At 48.5% G+C, this 15,926-nt stretch overlaps 1 protein-coding gene across 3 annotated transcripts; it reads right to left on the bottom strand.

Moving 5' to 3' along the window:
* Positions 1–7,131: 7,131 nt before the first annotated feature.
* On the bottom strand, positions 7,132–15,601 carry LOC119267286 (protein GIGANTEA-like). Of its 3 annotated transcripts, none has more exons than XM_037548655.1 (16): positions 15,441–15,601; positions 13,487–13,626; positions 13,226–13,342; positions 13,054–13,131; positions 12,903–12,957; positions 12,674–12,816; positions 12,321–12,577; positions 11,618–11,676; positions 11,171–11,411; positions 10,950–11,100; positions 10,610–10,819; positions 8,635–10,134; positions 8,466–8,534; positions 8,101–8,319; positions 7,850–7,942; positions 7,132–7,765 (listed from the first exon to the last, which is right to left on the bottom strand). In XM_037548655.1, the coding sequence occupies exons 3-16, from the start codon at positions 13,310–13,312 to the stop codon at positions 7,460–7,462; spliced, it is 3,468 nt and encodes a 1,155-aa protein (XP_037404552.1). In that variant the 5' UTR covers positions 13,313–13,342; positions 13,487–13,626; positions 15,441–15,601; the 3' UTR covers positions 7,132–7,459. The 3 variants fall into 3 exon arrangements, with proteins under 3 accessions (XP_037404552.1, XP_037404551.1, XP_037404553.1); XM_037548654.1 differs by having other exon boundaries at positions 13,226–13,330; XM_037548656.1 differs by lacking the exon at positions 13,487–13,626 and having other exon boundaries at positions 15,441–15,600.
* Between the last annotated feature and the right edge of the window lie 325 nt (positions 15,602–15,926).

Below are 15,926 nucleotides of genomic sequence, written 5' to 3'. Positions count from 1 at the left end.
GATGTTCTACAGGTATCTCCGAAGGTGTTTGTTAGGTTGGCATAGATCGAGATTAGGATTTGTCACTACGAGTATCGTAGAGGTATCTCTGGGCCCTATCGATAGTACACATCATAAGAAGCCTTGCAAGCAAAGTGACTAATGAGTTAGTTGCAGGATGATGTATTACGGAACGAGTAAAGAGACTTGTTGGTAACGAGATTGAACTAGGTATGAAGATACCGACGATCGAATCTCGGGCAAGTAACATAGCGATGACAAAGGGAATAACGTATGTTGTCATTACGGTTCGACCAATAAAGGTCTTCGTAGAATATGTAGGAGCCAATATGAGCACCTAGGTTCCACTATTGGTTATTGACCAGAGAGGTGTCTCGGTCATGTCTACATAGTTCTCGAACCCGTAGGGTCCGCACGCTTAACGTTCGATGACGATTTTGTATTATAGGAGTTATGTGTTTTGGTGACCGGATGTTGTTCGGAGTCCCGGATGAGATCACGGACATAACGAGAGTCTCGAAATGCTAAAGAGGTAAAGATTGATATATAGGACGATAGTATTCGGACACCGGAAGTGTTCTGGGGGTACCGGGTACATATCGGGTCACCGGAAAGGGGTTCTAGGCACCCCCGGCAAAGATATGGGCCTAATGGGACAAGAGGGGAAATACAGCAGCCAGCAGGGGCTGTTGCGCCCCCCCCCCCTCCCATATGGGCCGCACCTGAAGGGAAAGGAAAGGGGGGAAGAGAGAAGGAAGGGGAGGGATTGGCCTCCCCCTTCCTTCCCTCCTCCCTCCTCTTTCCTTCCCTCTCCGGTGAAAAAGGAAAGGGGGGCGAATTGGGGAGGGACCCCCTCCTTAGATGCTCCATCTCCCTCCCACCTATATATATGAGGGGGAGGCGCCTAGAACACACATCAACTTCTGTTAGCCGTGTGCGGCGCCTCCCTCCACAGATTACACCCTCGGTCATATTCTCGTAGTGCTTAGGCGAAGCCCTGTGCGGATCACATCAACATCACCGTCACCACGCGGTCATGCTGACGGAACTCATCTACTTCCTCGACACTTTGCTGGATCAAGAGTTCGAGGGACGTCATCGAGTTGAATGTGTGTAGAACTCGGAGGTGACGTACCTTCGATGTTTGATCGGTCGGAACGAGAAGAAGTTCGACTACATCAACCGCGTTGTCAAACGCTTCCGCTTTCGGTCTACGAGAGTACGTAGACACACTCTCCTCCTCTCTTTGCTATGCATCTCCTAGATAGATCTTGCGTGAATGTAGGAAAACTTTTGAAATGGTATGCTATGTTTCCCATCACCTCACGCCTTGGCTCGTGGATGGCATCTTTCCTGGGAAGTGGAGGAGGCGCACCATGGGCCACGTCGCCCGCAAGAGGTGGTGGGGGAGGCAGCGAACGAGACAGTGCAGGGGCCTCCCCAACGGCGCTGACGAGCTCGGCGATGTGGTCTAGCCAGTCCTCGTAGAGGTCATCGGTCGGGCAATAGCGTAGGAGCTCGCGTGCCATCAGCAATGCACCATGCGCGTTTGCCGGCCCGCGACGAGCATGGGAAGACGAAGCAGCCGCCGGAGTCAGCGATGGAGTGGCGGTGCGTCCATCGCACCACACAGAAGGCTGCAACGATGAAGCCTGCTGCTCGTGGGTCGCGGGGCCGGTGGCAGCATTCTCCACAGGCGATGGGGAACAATGGGGGGCACCGTTGCCCGCAGGCGCTGTCTGGGCGACGCGGGCGGCGAGGGCAGCCCGACACTCAGCACGAACTCGACGAGCATCAGCCATGAGAACGGAGGAACGGTGGCGAATTAATCGATGGGAGAGAGGCTCCGACGCACCCCTACCTGGCGCGCCAAATGTCGGATTCGGGGCTCCGCAGACCCAAGAAAAGTTCGAAGTCTGGGGTGCGTGCGAAGAACTCGATCTACCCGGCCTACCAACTCGTCGCTCTCACGGCCTAGCTTGATGAACGGGAAAGGAAAGAGACACGGCAGTTTACCCAGGTTCGGGCCACCTTGCGATGTAAGACCCTACTCCTACTTTGGGGTGGATTGGCCTCGCGAGGGGCTGAGGATGAACTAGTACGGAGGAAGAAAAGCCTCAGGAGGTCAGTTCTTGTGTTGGTGTGAGCTAGTGAAGGTTCGGATTGGATCCCCCTACTATGGTGGTGGCTAACCTATATATAGAGGCCTCGGTACTCTTCCTCCAAAATATAGGCGGGAAGGGATCCCACAACGGCCAAGTTTGAAGGGGGCAAAAAGTACATCCTATCATGACGAAAGGTGGTCTTCGTCTGCAAAGGTGACTCCAAATCTTGCTTGGGAAATGACGCCAACAGCGCAACCAACGGTGGAGTTTGTTTGCATGCATGGTGAATGTAGAATCCAATTTGAGTAGTGAGTTGCGTCCAAAAAGGTTTAAACATGTAATTGCTTGTACATCAACCTAATACAAGCGGGATTTTTTGTCATAAAAGACCACCTACGCTCTCGTATTGGCAAAACGGACCATGTCCACATTGTATTGACAAAAAAGACCACCTATCTGTGGCGGTCGGGCTGGCAGCTGACACATGGCTCCTGCCGCCACGACCGACGGCGGCTGCTTCTGTGTAACAGCTTTCCCGCCTCTGGAGCGATTCACAACGGAACGGACAAGCCAGGTGGGCCCTGCCGCCACACCGGCTGGGCTGCCCGCATGCAACGCGCACTGTTCCCGCCTTTGGCCTGTGAGAATTCTGATGGATGGACAGTTGGACGCCGCAGAAAGGCAGGTAAGTATTGCATGGTTTTATTTGAACAAGGCAAATGACCCAAGTGTTGGAATCTACTCCCGGCTAGTGCGTACTCCGCCATGACATGCAACCGCAGTAACTGTTGTTGCACGGTGGAAGTACTACGACGTGTCGGCAGTAAAAGCAGCTGCCGCCACCCAAAATGGCGGCAGGGCCTACTTGGCCTCGCCATTCCGTTGCCAATCACTGCAGACCTATTACACACAAGCTGCCGCCGTTGGCTGTGGTGGCAGGTCCTGCCGCTGCCGACAGTGGCGGCAGGCGCCATGTGTCGGCTGCCAGACTTGCCACCACAATGTACGTGGTCTTTTTTGCCAATATGGTCCGGACGTGGTCTGTTTTGTCAATACGAAAGTGTAGGTAGTCTTTTTTTGACAAAAAATCATACAAGCGGAGGTACACGCAAGTCTGAGGGGGCAGTGCCCCCCCCCCCTCTCCCCCCAGCCCAAATGAGATTTTTTTACCAGGTAGTCGTGGCAGCTTTCCTTCCATTTGTCCCTTCACTTGTATTACGTTGATCTACAAACAGTTACATGTTCAAAACTTTCTGATCGCAAACTCACCACTTAAATTGCATTCTGCATTCACCATGCATGCAAACAATTCAAGTACCATCCATCTACTGGGTTATTCCTCTTCTTCATCCTCTTCCTCTTCAGCTTCCTTGAGCATGTGAGTAATAATGTAACAAATAGCATTTAAGGCGATTGTGAACATGTACAATCATGTATCGATCTTACTAAAGCTTGTCCCATGAATGACACAAGTACAATAGACAAAAAATATGCAGTCACTAACACCAAATCAGATGATTCCATTAAGAGCAACTCTAGAAGACCCCGCAAAAATTCGACCCGCAAAACACGTTTGCGGTTTCATGAAGATCGCGTTTGCGAGTCGAAAACTAGTGCGGCCGAACAGAACCCGTATCTAAACCTGCATAATTTGAAAAAAAGACTTTCACGGGAGAAATTGCACAAACATAGTTCATCACATACTACATAGTTCATCACATGATCAACAAACTACAAGCATAGTTATACTACATACTACGTTAAACTAGTACTAGAGGGGTCGGATCTAACGGCGGCGAGGTCGCGGCAAATGGACGACGCCGTGGAGGAGCCAGACGCTCAATCCTCCTCGCCGGAGCTGCACAGGTCGACGTACTTCGCTGCCTGCTCCTCGCGGATGTGGCGCCACTCCTCGGCCTTCTCGTTGGCGGCGACGTTGGCGGTGACCGCCTGCCACCACTCGAGGTCTTCGATCTGCTCGGTGTGGCGCTGGCGCTCCGCCTCCTCGCGCACGCTCCGCTCGGCGATGGCGGCGGCGACGGTGGCGACGTCCGCGATGTAGTCCTCGGGCCCGACGACTCCACAGCGGGCCGAGCGGAGCGGGCTCCTCGGGCTCCTCCTTCACGGGGACGAAGGCGAACGGCGCCGGCTCCTCCGGCTCCTCCTCGTCGTCCGACCACTCCCTCTTCACGGGAAGAAGGCCCGCGCCGGAGGAGGAGGAGCTCCCGGCGTGCGAGGACCTCGCGGGTGAGAAGGATGCGCGCCAGCGGTCTGCCGTCTCGCTCCGCCGGAAGCTCGCCGGGGGCGACAGGCCGCGGTTGGTCCATTTTTGGGCCCCGCGCTTCCGCGCGCCGTCGGACCGGACGCGCCGCTCGCGCTCCGGGTCCCTCCCGCCGCCGGATCTGCTGCCGGAGCTGCGTCCGGAGCTCCACATGCGGCCCTACATGGCGGCTGGAGGCGGTGCGGGTGGTCGCCGGTGGCGAGGAATGTGGAGGGGAGAAAAGGGAATCGGGTGGCTCGCGGCGTCGGGGGATAGGGTTTGGACCCGTAAAAGGATCGCGGAACCACAGTTATACTGCTCGGGGCGTGCGGTTTGCGGGCTGCCGTAAAAAATTTTGCGGACCGGGCGAGTATGTGGGCTCTGTTTTGACCGAAAAATTGGGCCGAGCATACTTGCCGAAATTTTTGCGGGCCGAGCGTTTTGCGGGATCTGCTAGAGTTGCTCTAACACCGCCATGGTTACCCTACTGTTGAAGAATGACACTCCGATCGACGTCACAGATTTCAGGCTTATAAGCCAGATCCACCCTTTCCCCAAGCTTCTTGCTAAGGTCCTGTCAATGCGTCTTGCCGCTCACATCGACCACCTCATCTCTCCAGCGCAAACTGCATTCATGAAATCCAAGTGCATTCATAACAACTTTCTGTATGTTCGTAACATCGTGTGATTGTTGCACTGCCGGAAGCTGGTCGATTATCAATGTAAACACAATATACTGTGTATCAGGAACACTGGCCAAGTACACTAATAATTGAAAGAAACTAGATCGAGGTCTACATAATTAATCTAAATGTGCACAACTCACATGTAATTTTTATTATGTTTGATGTGCTTTGTATTTTCGGTGAACTTTGATAATAGATCTAATCATATTTGCAAAAAAAAAAAAAAAAAACTTACATGTGCATGTTGGACGTACTAGCAAATAGTAGTGTTCAATTAAAGATGAATTATATTGTTTTTTAATCGCATGTAAACTCTATTTGAAAACAAGTTGTTTTAAGCTTGAAAGCTTTTTTTTGCTTGAAAGCTTATCTTTATACAAATCAGGTCTCTCGAATTAGCAGTATAATTAGAGCCTGCAGTCTAGCCTTAAATTACATTGTAAATGGCATCACCGATAAGGCAAAGGGATAGAGGACAGAGCTAAACCCTAATTTTCTAACAGCAGGTGCACCCGTTTGGCTCACCCTATCGTGGAGCCATCACATGTGGCAAGAAGAACGTCTATGGTCCGGCCTCGCCGCTGGAATCAGGCGTGCTAAGAGCAACTCTAATGGACCGACCCAAATGAATGACGCTTTTGTCCATTTTTTGTTCGTTTGGATCGGCCGTCCGTTCGGCGTCCGCTCTCAATTAGATTTGGGTCGGTAGTGCGCCCAACGCGCCGACCCATTTCATGACCGCGCGCGCTGCTTCTGGCGTTCCAGCGCGCGGGAAAGGTTCGCGCGCTGGTTTTGGCGCGGTCGGCGCTCACTATAAGAAGGTGCTCCCTCCACACTTCGTTCGCCGCCCACTCGCCTCGCCCTCTCTCACTAGCCTCGCCGCCTCTGCGCCACCATGTCGATGCGCCGCCTAGACGTTTCGGATTTTCACGGAGTCCGCGAGCGCCGCTCCGGCGCCTTCTCCTATGAGATCTGGTTTGGCGAGAAACACATCATTCTCGGCACCTTCGACACCGCAGAGGAGGTGGCCCACGCGCACGACGCGGTGGCGTGGCGCCTCCTGAGGCCTCGTCGGGAGATGAATTTCCCCGACGTGTCGAGCCAGCGGGCGCAGGATCTCGCGCCTCTCCCGCGGCTTTTCACCGACAAGGATCGTTGTGACCACCGGAGGCGGCAGCCTCGCCTCGCCATCGCCGAGATGGATGTGGAAGCCATGGTGGTGTGGTGCGAACGCTTCCCGCAGGACATCGTCGACGAGCGCCAGTTCTACAAGCAAAGGAGGGCGGAGAGGGAGGCGAGGAGGATGGAGCGAGCCGCCTATCGGGAGGACAAGCGTGCGCGGAAGCAGACCACTCAATTGAACTTGAAGCTAGGAGAAGCGTCGTCCTGGGACTCCGAGGACGAGCGGTATGTTGACGCCTACATTCAGACGTCGGAGGAGGACATTACCGAATCGGAGTCGGAAAACGACGAGTAGTTCATCTTTTTTTTATCTGTCTATGCTAGAACTATCCATGTATCCTTTTTCTATCGGAAAAAATGGCCAGCGGCGTCGGCGACGAAGCAAGCGTGCGACGGTATGCTGTTGGATGGGGAGAGGCCAATGTGCCACCGACCAGCGGGCCCGGGGAGGAGAGAGGGCGAGCGTGTGCGCGTCTGTCTCGTGTCCGCGCCGAGATAAATCTGGCTCAAAAATGGGTCGGCAGGCGGACGAAACAGGTCGCCCCCATTGAAGTTGCTCTTCAGTCATTTTGGATGTTATGACGCCGGCACGAGTTTCCTGTTTTGTAGTGGATCGGCGACGGATGAAACGGGTCGCCCCCATTGAAGTTGCTCTTCAGTCATTTTGGATGTTATGCTCTTCAGTCATTTTGGATGTTATGACGCCTGCACGAGTTTTCTGTTTTGTAGGCCAGAACTGTGTCCGGCTGCCCTAGTTCTGTGTTTTCGCTAGACTCGGTTAATCCTAGCATCTGTAGATGGAGAATCAGGTAAAGCAACCAGTGGGTACCATTGCGCACATGCTATGTAACGCAAACGTGCAGGCTCGGTGGGGAAGCTCCGCAGATAGGCATGTGTGTGGAGAACGAAAAATGACATGTCTTCATTTACCATAGCGGACATCTTCCGGTTACATCACGAATACAAGTTACAGCACAAGCAGTTCAATATGCTTGAACATCTAAAGTCAGATTGCAAGTTAAAATCACACCGGGGGAGCAAAAGCTCCGTATGATTGGGAACATCAGCTAATATACATCAGTTTTGAATCACATCATGGGGGCAGGGCAGACTGGGAAGCCATCCTTGAGCAAGGGATTAATTAGCCATCCTGCTCGCTGACCATGCAGCAACTGCTCGCGCCAACTGTCAAGTGTCGCTGATTGTCAGCTCCAAATATGGCCTTGTCAGCAAGGAAGGGGGCAGCCGAGCTCGTTAGCCGCAGCGGTGAGGAAGGCGAGGGTCATCCCGGTGGCGCGGCGGCTGCGGGCTTCCCAGTCTATACATCTCTCGACATCCGCTTGCCAGTTCACCGTGTTTGCTGCCGTGCATTGGTAGTTTGGGCTTTGGATGCCGTTCCGTTGCTCGCCTTGAATGATCTTAGTGGAACCTAGTGGTCCACTGTTCAAGATGTCACGGAGGACGGACATGCTGAGCGCTCGTACATGTGCGCTGGCGTGGGAGAGGCAGCGGATGGTAGGTGATAGACGGCACTGCAAACCACATGAATGTTAGCATTCTGAACGTTGGTGTGTTTCTGATGAACAGAATTGGGGTGAGATCTGAGCAGGGCATACCTTTAACAGATTTGAGAGGCCATCAGCAACTGCTACGCCTGGGTCTCCCCATTCAACGATGAGATGAATAGCTCTAGCAGTTACTTCCAGGAGCTGTGCATATTCAATCACAGGAAGCAATGTTGTCAGAAAGAATCGATGACATGCAACTTTCAAGAAAGAAAATGAGTCGATGCTGCTTTAACGACAACAAAGTACGACAGATGATATGTTTGTGGTATTCTGTGAAGGAAGTTTGTATATGTATTTACCTCTAACTGAGGCAAGGTACAAGCTTCACCGTCGACAAGCATCCCATCTGTAGCACGAAGCAGAAGGTCTGAAGCACTAGCAAGAATTATCAATGCTTCTGGGCTATCATGGTTCCTCATAAGCTCAGCTATCAGTTTAACTATTCGCTGGTTGACTCTCCACATCTTCTGACCTTCCTCGTCATCTCGAGCAATCCAGGGCTGTAGGTCCTTCTCAGCCTGCATACAAGAGTCCATGAATATGACAGGAAATATTTATACGTCATGAAGATAATGTATGTTCCCACGTGAGAAATGAACAAGGGAGAAGAAGCCAAAATCTGAACCAAATTTCATTGCGACCAAATGTCTGAATAAATCTTTACCTGCAGAACAATAGCAGTTGAAGCCTTGGCTGGTGAGGCTGAAACAACATCACAAAGAGCATCTACAACCTATACGTAAAAAAATGTCAGATATACAGTTAATAAGATAACAAAATTAGAATGTCACTGAAGCATTGTTGTGTTATGCCAATGGCCACACGAATCATACCTTTCTCCAACCTTGATGAGCTGATGTACTTTCTGCAGACATCTGCGTTTCAGGAGATGCAATAAGCTTATGCCAGAGCAATGAGACAACAGAGAAGCATAGTTCCTGTTTTTCTGAGATAACAGATCTTAGGAGAGTCTGAGAGCCTCGATAACCCCCATTCCTATCCATGGTAAGGAAGTTCGCCAAATCAGAAGCTTCAGCCTGTAAAGTTGCAGGAACTTTCCCGGATGTACTTGCAACATTACCATTTCGCCTAGCCTCTTCTGAGCATTTCAAGAGTGGTCTTGACAAACCATTTTTCATGTGTGAGGCTGAACCATTCTTCTTTTCCAAGTTGCCACTACCCGATGAGCTGGTGCCATTTTCCTCAATGTGTTGTTGATCATCTCTCTTTACTGATGTAAAAGTCAGGTGAGCTTCTAGAGGCTCAGCTTTGTTCACGATGGAGGACACAGTTTTACCATGCAAGTCGATCAAATGGTAGAGGGATGATGCCCTGGTAGAAATCTCAGCATCCCACTTACATCGCTTCAGTGAAGATAGTGCATTTAGGCATGGCCTCGACCGGCGAAATAACTCAGAAACATGAGCGGCAACCATAGCCGCTGCAACTATCTCATTTGAACTATAGTTCCAGGAGGTACCAACTGATGATGGCTTCAAGGAGAAAAGAGCTTCCAGGATGCCAAGAATTCTACGAGTATGGAGAATTGCTGAGCTAACGCTGTTCTGTAGCTCATTACTGATCCCATTGTTTTTTCCAGGCTTCAGGATCTTTATAGAGTCTTTTACATTTGAGTTTGTTGCGCTCTTGCAAAGGATAGGGAACAGCTGAAGCTCACAAGATAAGGCACAAACAGCGGCCAGCACATACGAGTCAAATGTACCAACAGGCCCTTGTTTCTTCTTGACCCTATTTCTTCCATTGGTTAATCTTGGGTCCTCAGTGGCCTCCTCAGAAGAATGGTTTTCACTACCAGTTGGTCTTTTGCTGCCCCCTGGCAAAGCTTGATGACTGACGCAAACAGTTAATACTACAAACAACAACCGGGAAGCAAGGTTCATTGAAGCACATGATTCAACAAAGAGTGAATGTATCATCGTACGGAGTTCAGCAACAGCAAGGTTCTTGGATTGACTTCTTGGTCTTTTAGATGATTCAGAGGTTTCTGAAGGGAAAGTTCTTCTGAGTATAGCTTCAACTGTTGCCACAAATATTCTCATAAGGCATGCTTCAGATGGACTTCCACGAGGTAGATACTCAAATACTTTCAACAGTGGCAAGTATAGGCTCCATGACAAAGTAGGTGGCTGAAGCGGAGCAGCTACAACGATTTCGGGTAAATCAACTGCTGATGAATTCAGAGGTAACAAACCATAGGCAGCTTCCCAGATGGTACATATTCTCCACTCAACATCAGGACCATGAGCACACAGCAAGGAAGCAATGCCTTGTGCAGTGGCATCAATTGTGGTTTCAGATGCAGGAACTTCCAGCTGTGAATAGTTCAAAGTGCAAGCAGGTAAATTAGTCATGCAGACATAAGGCAGCAATCAGTAAAACCAAGAAAAATAAAACATGGATTCCCACATGGAAGGGTGTAAATAAAGACGATAGTTGAATGCGCAGCTTTGGTGTGAAATCTCTACTCATAGAACATGGTAAACCACAAGATAAGTGATTGACGAATTGATAGAAGCATTCCACGTGAGCAAGTATACAAAAATGATCAAATGCTGAATGGAAATTAACTATAAGGATTAGCTGTCTGTTGCAGTGTTTTAGCTCAACTAATGCAGTAACGTAAACTGCGACTAACAATGCCTAAATCAGTGTATAATAAGACCCCCTGAACTTAACAACAGAGTCTAGAATACGTAAGCCCCAGAAAAGACTAACTATGCTTCCGAGTCTTTACTAAAGAAAAAACAGGTAATAAAAAATTAACCACATGCAGAAACTACTGCATACCTGTCTTTTGTATGATGATACATAGCCACCCAGTGGTTCATGTTGCACTTCAACTCCTTCAGCATGCCTTAGTGGAGGAAAAAGCAACGTTGGTTGGGATAGTATGCGAAAAAGCAACGCAGCAGCTGTATCAGCAGCAATACCAGCCCTCATAGACATTGCAGTTCCAATCGCACGCAAGAAATGAAGATGCAACCAATTTTTTGGAAGCTGGACAGAAATTTAAAGTTACCAAGATTAATAAACATGCACACCCAAAACATACGATATCCAAATTTTGTATCGTGAGGCATCACGATTGACGGCACTGAAATAACAGCCAGTGTGCAGTATGTTATACCCGCATGCCAGTAGCATAATCTTCAGCTGCCCGAAGGAGTTCAACAAGCTGAACTGCTGCATCAAGTGCATCTGGAGCCCATGACGGTGGTGCTTCAAGAAGACCAAAAAGCAATCTTTGCGTAGCACTTGGTGTGGCAATTGCGTAGTATCTGACAAGAGAGTAACACGTTTAGTATAATCTGGAAAGCAGACTTGGTATGACAATTGATAGGATCTTACCTATGAAACAAGCGAGCGTATGGTTCGAGAGGGGGTAGCCCTGCCACCAAATGCTCATCCAAGGGTGTTGTCGGTGGAGGTAGCAGAAGGGCGGGAACAGCTGCCGCGGTTAAGTTTGCTGTCTCATAACGAGCTACTTCCTCATCACAGACACTTAAAATAACTCCAGCTCCATTGGCAACAGCCCATCTTGGGGTGGATGGCATGAGTTGTGGGTGCTTGCCAGCTCCTCGGCTGTAAGCTAAATTAAAAAGACGTATAATTAATCATTTGTTTTGGCAAGAATTAGCATCTGTTGCAAGAAGAAAAGGTGTTCCACACTTGGAAAACCCGCATAATCAAAATAAGAAGTAACAAAGACATAAAATCTCGATGGAATAAAGAAAACATCTAGTGTTACTGCATCTTCTCATTTCAGGCAAAAAAAATTATTTCAAAGTTACTAACCAGTTGTTGGAGGCTTCAATTCTCCACCAGCTGCGTATTTTCCCATAACTCCACCACACCTGATAGGTTTAAAATGAAACAAAGAGTAATCAGCAAATATTACTAAGCGAAGTGTATGAAGTATGATAGCAAAACTGTTGATTTACAACAGTAACAGCATATATTCCAACAAGCTGAAAAGCGTTGACATTTACTATTCATGTACAGCATACACTCCGCCTATGTCTTCTAGGCATAGCCGGTCCCAAGCCCGGGTAAAGGAGGAGGGTTGTGATAGGCTTGGCGAGCCAACGTAAAAACTAGCCAGTCCCATAGGTATGAAACCCATTTGAGCGAGAGTAGTACTAGGATGGTGACCTCCTGGGAAGTCCTCGTGAAAGGGTTTCATATCTAGCCTACCCCAACTTGTTTGGGATTAAAGGCTTTGTAAGTGGTAAGTGTACAGCATACACTCCCATTAGCATATTTAGAGTTGATTAGCACACTGCCATTAGCATATCGGAGATGCTTGCAGTTTGGTCTTGATTACAGGCCACTTACTCCTGAGTTTCGGCCTTATTGCTCACCTGCAATACTATTTTCCTCACGTGGTTCTACTATTTACCCTGTTTCTCCATTCGCTAATTTTGCTCATTTTAATAGTCACATTGCCTTAAGTCGCGTTTCATAAGAAAAAGATAAAAAGAAATTAGAGTCAACTCACCATCTAAAATAGTCGCTTCTAATGCCCAAAGGTGCAGTTAGCAAAATATCTGTGATCCAAGGAGATAATGGCCTCAATGGCTTCCGTTCGGGTTCATTTCCTGGAGAGTAATTAGCTTTCTCCTGTGCAGAACAACTTGCTGTGGCCTGGTCAGATCTGTTGTTACAGTCTGCAACTTTAAAGATTGGCCTGTTGTAGTGAGTTAGAACTCTAAGAATTTCTCCACAGGCCAAGGCCCACTGCTCTGAGTACTCTTTCTGCAGCCAAAAGTACACTTCATGAGTAACAGAACTTCAACCACAACCAACATCAAGCAAGAGAACTAAAAGTAACCAGAAAAGTAAGGGCCTCACCTCAGAACTTTGGGTAAATAAAGAGATGAAGGAATTGAATGGGGAACCATGACTATCATAACTCAGTGTCCCATCTATGATGCGTGAAAGAATTGGATGTACAACTGCATGACCATGCTCAGGGTGATGGAGAACAAAAGTTGCTGGGCGAAATGTAAAAACAAGTGTCAATTTATTTCTTCATATGCCTGTAGTAATAATGTGTAGCTATCAGAAGTTCATATGTTACCTAATACTTCATCTACCAACCGCTTTTCTTTTGATGGATAGCAACTTTGAATTAGCTGCACACAGGCAAGAAAGATGGAAGGGTATAAATATTAACAGTTGATATAAATTTTACCACAAACAAAACTAGTTTATGCTAAGAGATACAGTACCTGAGCTACATCCTCCGGGAATTGCTCGCTGTCAGATGTGAACTGACCAAAGTACTCAACATAGGCTAAAATTTGTGCCTTCAAAAAGAAAACACAACAGAAGCGTCGCATTAACATCAGGTGTCTACAAAGTTACAGCGTATATAACATAGCTAAACTATGAGCATTGTACCTGTTTCTGCTGCACATCGTGTGGCGGGGGCCAGAACAGTGATGAGAACTGGAGCCCATCAATCCACTTCCCATTTGACACTGACATACTTGGTAGTTTAAGAGCCTGCTCAAGAAACTAGAGAGGAACACTCAGAAAGAAAGAAATTAGAAAAGCTGCCCCAGTTAGCAATAGAAGCATATTTAATATCAACAGTATGCTAAAATAGCCGGTCAGTCTATCCATCTATGTCATTCCCTATTCTTCTTATAAGCTACTTGCCTCAGAAGCAGAAAACTTCAGCAAGATGCAAGTTCTCCTATTGTTGACTTCTTCAATCACCCCCCACTAAGGGGGGATTGCATCCCACAATGTGACCAGATATCATATCAACCAGTTCCAACCATAGGCGCTTAACGTCTCTGCATTGCAAAATATAGCAAAAGGAAAATCGAAAGAAGGAAAGGGACATTATTATAGATGTCATTTTAATAAATTTTAAAACAAGAAATATTGCCGAAACTTGACAAAAGAAAAGGAGAGGAGGTCAACTAGCCAATGGAACAAATTTTGCATAGCCTTGGCAACATGTTTCTAGAAAGAAGTCTCGTTTACATTCCTAGCCCTTACCAGAGTCAGAACAAGGATTTCAACTCTAAAACCCTTAGTGGTTTGAGGAATGAGGTAGACTGGAATGGAACCATCCTGGAATTTGAGAATGGGATGGAATGGAATGATTCCAGATGCTTGGGGAAATAAGATAGTATAGGAACACATTGGTTTGGTGTTTGGTTTGAGGAATCTTGCAAAGGAAAGAAATATCTAATCGCCAACTCTGACCCTTGGATCAGGATCCAAGGGCTCACAGTCATCTGCTCATCTTCATCATTGGTTTCAGATCCAGTTTTGCTCTACATGATTCCTCGAGTTCGAGAGATGGCTGCCTTGGACGTAAATGGCACGTCTTCCAAAAGATGTTCTTTTTTTCAGCATGGGTGGGTTGAGTGTGGGTAGGGGGGTCGGGGTGAGTTTTAGGTTGCAAATTGAACGATTTTGTTTCGGAGCTGAGGATCGTCTTTTGGACTTAAGAAAGAGCCGATGTGTGTAAAATCAATGTGTTTTTACACAACTAGAAGCATCAAATTCTCATCTAGAAAAGGAGCAACCATTCTCATTTTCATTAAAAGAAATAAAAGATATGCCGTCTTTCTCGAACACGCATCAGATCAAAACGTGTGCCGTTGCCGTTTGTATTAGATGAGTAACACCAAAATGGCACAACGCAGAAACAAAGCAAACAACTCGGAACTGGGACCCCAGAAACAAAAACCAGAAGGAGGAAAAGGAGAAAAAAAATAATAGTAGAGCTACTTTGTAAGCTTATAGCTACTGTGCAAGTTCATACAAATCTGAACATAATAATTCACATATATCAGAGGGGCTATAACTGCAAGTCAGATGACTGCTAACCAAATTTGGGTAAAACAATATTGGTAGTCCACTTGCCTTACCATGTTTTTTTTTCTATTATCGAACATCCCACGTTTCTAATTCAGAAAACAGCACGTAGACAAATGCAATATAGATCCATTCCAACACGTAACCCTCGGAAGTTAAACAGCAGCGGAACCCAAAGGAGTGGAGCTTAATTCTGCGCATCAGATATTATTTCAAAAGCAAGTAAGTAAAATTTTGCAGACACACAGCACCCGCTTCTTTTGAGATTTCTGCTTGTGACGTTCTGTTTAGCTCTGGATTCAAACGGAAAACTATAAGCTAACATAGAACCATCTGCACCCCCAAACGATTTTCCAATAACTATCTCCGCTCCACCAGTTACATCCTCAGCCGAAACTGTGAAATCTGCGCGCCGAAATGACACCCTGGAAAGGAGCAAGCCCCAGCTCGAATCCGCGCTACTCGCGGATAAGCCAAAATCGCCCCGAATTTCGCAGGAACAAGCGTCCATCTCCCGTTGATCTACTCGAGATTACGAAGAGAAGCTGCAACACAATCAGCTGAACCTCGCCGCCGGAACAAGACTTCTCGAGTAAAACCATCGCCAACGCCTCGCCCGAGGACACTCAGACACAGACTACCCGCGAATCTACCGGCTCCACGAGCCGCGAGCGAAAATCAAGGCGGCAGAGCAACAAACACGGCGCAAAATGAACAAAACGTAGAGCTGGGGGAGGGGGTAGTTCGGGGTAGCGGAGGGAGGATCCAGGAGCTTTACCTCGGTCGGGAGCGCTCCAATACGGAGCTCGGGCGGCGAATCGGCAGCGCCGGCGAGGGGATTGCGCGGCGGGCGGGGCGGGGCGGAGGCGGGGACGAAGGCAGAGAGGAGGAGGAGAGAGAAAACAGCGAGGGGCGAGGAGAGGCAAGAAAAAGATTTTTTCCGTAATGGGAGGGATAGGCGGTGGTCTGTGTAGTGTTTGCTTCGTTATTTCACTGGCGGGGCGAGGGGTGGAGCCCATGCGGTGCACTACATGACTGACACCTGGGCTATGAAGCGACGGGCCCGCAGGTCGGCGACCTGTGGGTGCGCGGAGATACTTATTCGCGCGTGCACGGCTGGGGGCTGGCGAGATCGCCAGGGGGCGTGGCTGACATGGCCTTGATATTTTCGGGAGGGGCGCATGGCATGGATGCATGGATGACCCCCCATGCCATGCCAGCCATCCATCGCATATTCCCGTGCACATGCGTTTCGCATCTTGGC

This window comes from Triticum dicoccoides, chromosome 3A (assembly GCF_002162155.2).
Source record: "Triticum dicoccoides isolate Atlit2015 ecotype Zavitan chromosome 3A, WEW_v2.0, whole genome shotgun sequence".
NCBI classification, from domain to species: domain Eukaryota; kingdom Viridiplantae; phylum Streptophyta; class Magnoliopsida; order Poales; family Poaceae; genus Triticum; species Triticum dicoccoides.
The sequence above is the reverse complement of the archived record's forward strand: the minus strand, read 5'-3'. Positions and strand labels throughout refer to the sequence as shown.

Bases quoted from the DNA above. Each gene is read 5' to 3' on its own strand.
- LOC119267286 (XM_037548655.1), bottom strand. From the start codon at position 13,312: ATGTCAGTGTCAAATGGGAAGTGGATTGATGGGCTCCAGTTCTCATCA. The intron at 13,132-13,225 runs GTACAATGCTCA...TTCTTTTTGAAG, and splicing joins ACGATGTGCAGCAGAAACAG to GCACAAATTTTAGCCTATGT. The intron at 7,766-7,849 runs GTATGCCCTGCT...TGTGGTTTGCAG, and splicing joins GCCTCTCAAATCTGTTAAAG to TGCCGTCTATCACCTACCAT.